Source organism: Corticium candelabrum, chromosome 15, assembly GCF_963422355.1.
Source record: "Corticium candelabrum chromosome 15, ooCorCand1.1, whole genome shotgun sequence".
NCBI lineage: Eukaryota > Metazoa > Porifera > Homoscleromorpha > Homosclerophorida > Plakinidae > Corticium > Corticium candelabrum.
The window spans coordinates 299,613-302,112 of record NC_085099.1 but is presented as its reverse complement, the minus strand read 5'-3'; the positions used below and the strand labels follow the sequence as shown (position 1 = coordinate 302,112).

The 2,500-nt window shown below is 41.5% G+C and overlaps 1 protein-coding gene across 2 annotated transcripts in view; it reads left to right on the top strand.

Moving 5' to 3' along the window:
- LOC134190960 (ral guanine nucleotide dissociation stimulator-like 1) overlaps positions 1-2,500 on the top strand; it is an 18,886-nt gene that overhangs the window by 5,413 nt on the left and 10,973 nt on the right. For both annotated transcript variants that reach the window (XR_009971697.1, XM_062659515.1), the window contains exons 12-13: positions 283-404; positions 545-631. Coding sequence is in view for 1 of the 2 variants with exons in the window: in XM_062659515.1 (XP_062515499.1) it covers positions 283-404; positions 545-631 (209 nt within the window). In the remaining variant the exon portion in view is untranslated. The remainder of the gene's footprint in view (positions 1-282; positions 405-544; positions 632-2,500) is intronic.

Sequence of the window (2,500 nt, the reverse complement as noted above, 5' to 3'; positions counted from 1 at the left end):
TTTGTATGTTTGTCTGTCTGTCTGTCTGTTTTTCTGTGTGGTTTGTTTGCATGTTTGCTTGTTTGTCTGTCTGTCTGTGTGTGTGTGTGTGTGTGTGTGTGCTTGTATGTTTGTATGTCTGTCTATGTGTTTGTCTGTCTGTCTGTCTGTATGCATGTCTGTCTGTGTGTCTATCTGTCTGTCTGTTTATCTACCTACTATCTCACTCATCTGTTTACCCATTCATCTCCACACTAACTCATCTACTCACATTCATACACTTCTTTGTATCTCATTGTGCAGGAATTTGAAGTGCTAGCACAGTTGACGTTGTTTCAAAAGGCAGCAGCAAACTACGTCATTCCTGAAGACAAACATCTTCAAGAATTAGTAATGAATGTTGATCTGCTGTCCGAACAGGAAAGGTAAATTAGTTAATATCAACTACATCATAACTGCATGTGTTGCTACAACAAAGATTTCTAGTTAATATCAACTACAGCATAACTGCATGTTCTTGCAACAAAATTTCTTTTGTTTTGTGATTTTTGTGTTGATGTTGTAGTTATGAGATGTCGTGTAAGGTTGAGTCGATGGAGTCGGAGGGTGACGCTAGCCCTCAGAAAGGAGGGACTTTTACACAGAAATTCAGGTGTGTGTTGAAGTGTGTATTGGATAGAGAGGGAGATTGTGATGAGGTTGGAGATAGACGGTGGACTGAGAAACTGATGGATAGGATGCTTGCATGGATAAGCAACTGACTGACTGATTGATTGATTGATGAGACAGACAGACAGACAGACAGACAGACAGACAGGCAGATGGACAAGCAGACAGACACAGACAGACAGACAGACAGTTTTCATCACCTACACCAAGTGTTGATGTTGCTGTGGCAATGGATGCGAATCACATCAAGCCGGGTCTTATCTCATTGATGTGTATGTTGTTGGAATCTGCGGCATGGCAGTATGTTTGAGGAATATCCATAGACGACATTCTACATGCAACGCCACCTAGATCTGTCCAAGTCATCAGGCCGGAGATGAAATCTCGTTTTCTAGATTGTTGTGGACCGGTCCTCGCTAGGATTAGTGAATACCCTGGTGATGAAGATGCGTGGAAATTGCTTTTTCTGCTTCCTAGGATGCTGTTGTCTCCTCCCACAGGAGGTGGGAACACGAAGAATAAGTGTATTATTGGAGCATATGATGATTTCAAGAACTTCAGATGGGATCAGTTGATTGATCTCAAGACCAGCCAGACGATGTCATTGGAAGGTAGAAAAGGATCTAAAGATCTAACCAGGAAGTCAGCGCTTCGTTTGATTAGATGTGGTGAACTATCCAAAGCAGCACGAGTTCTCACAAGTTCTGGCTTGGCACCAGCAACAAAGGAGACTACTCAAACGCTTGCAGCAAAACACTCTAGGAGGTCCTCAGTAATTGAAGAGCCATTAGCAGATCCTTTTATTGAGTCTCCTGTAGAGTTGTCATCACATCAATTTATTACCAACATAAAGAAAACTCCTAAAGGATCAGGATGTGGACCCAGTGGCTGGAGGTATGAACATCTTCGAGTTTTGATATCTGACTCGTTTACAGCTGTGAACCTTTTCAGAGTTTGCTCTATTCGTGCAGCTGGCTTAGCTCCTGAATCAATAACAAAGCTATTGTGTGCAGCTCATCTTATTGCTTTGTCTAAGTCTTCAGGAGATATGAGGCCCATTGCAATAGGTGAAGTTTTTTAAACGAATAACTGCAAAGACTATCTGCATGTTCTCAATACAAGGACTCTTTTAGTAAATTCTTTGTTCCTTTACAGCATGGCATTGCCACAGATGGTGGAGCCGATCTTTTGGTTCATCATGTTCAGTTGTTGCTAGATTCTCATAAAGATTGGGTGGTCATGAAGACTGATGCCAAGAATGCCTTTAATTCTGTTAAAAGGTCTCATCTACTTACTCAGGTCTCAAAACACTTTCCTGAGATGTTTCCCCATGTCAACCAAATGTACGCAGGCTTTGGTCCCCTTATCTACTTGCAAGGAGACAGCTCTGTCATACTGTCTTGTGAAGAAGGCATACATCAAGGGGATCCTTTGGGTCCAGTTTTGTTTGCTACTGCAATTCAGGAATTGTTGACCAAATTGCAGAATGATCATCCTTGTGTAGTGGTCTTGGCATATCTAGATGATGTGTTTCTAGTAGGCCCTTCTGATAATGTCTTGGCAGTCTTTGAAGACCTCAAGCCTATGTTCCATAATATTGGTTTGGACATTCAGGATACCAAGTGTGAAATTCACAACCCTTCATCTGTCGAGATCGAGTCACATACATCTATTCCTATCACAACAGAGGGAATATCTATTCTGGGAATTCCTGTTGGAAAGGAAGATTTCATGTCACAGGCATGTGTTACTATTGCTAAACATGGAGAAAATTTATGCCATCAATTACTCACTTTAGGAACTCAAGAAGCTATGTTATTGCTGAGACTCTGTCACTTACCAAGAATGTTTT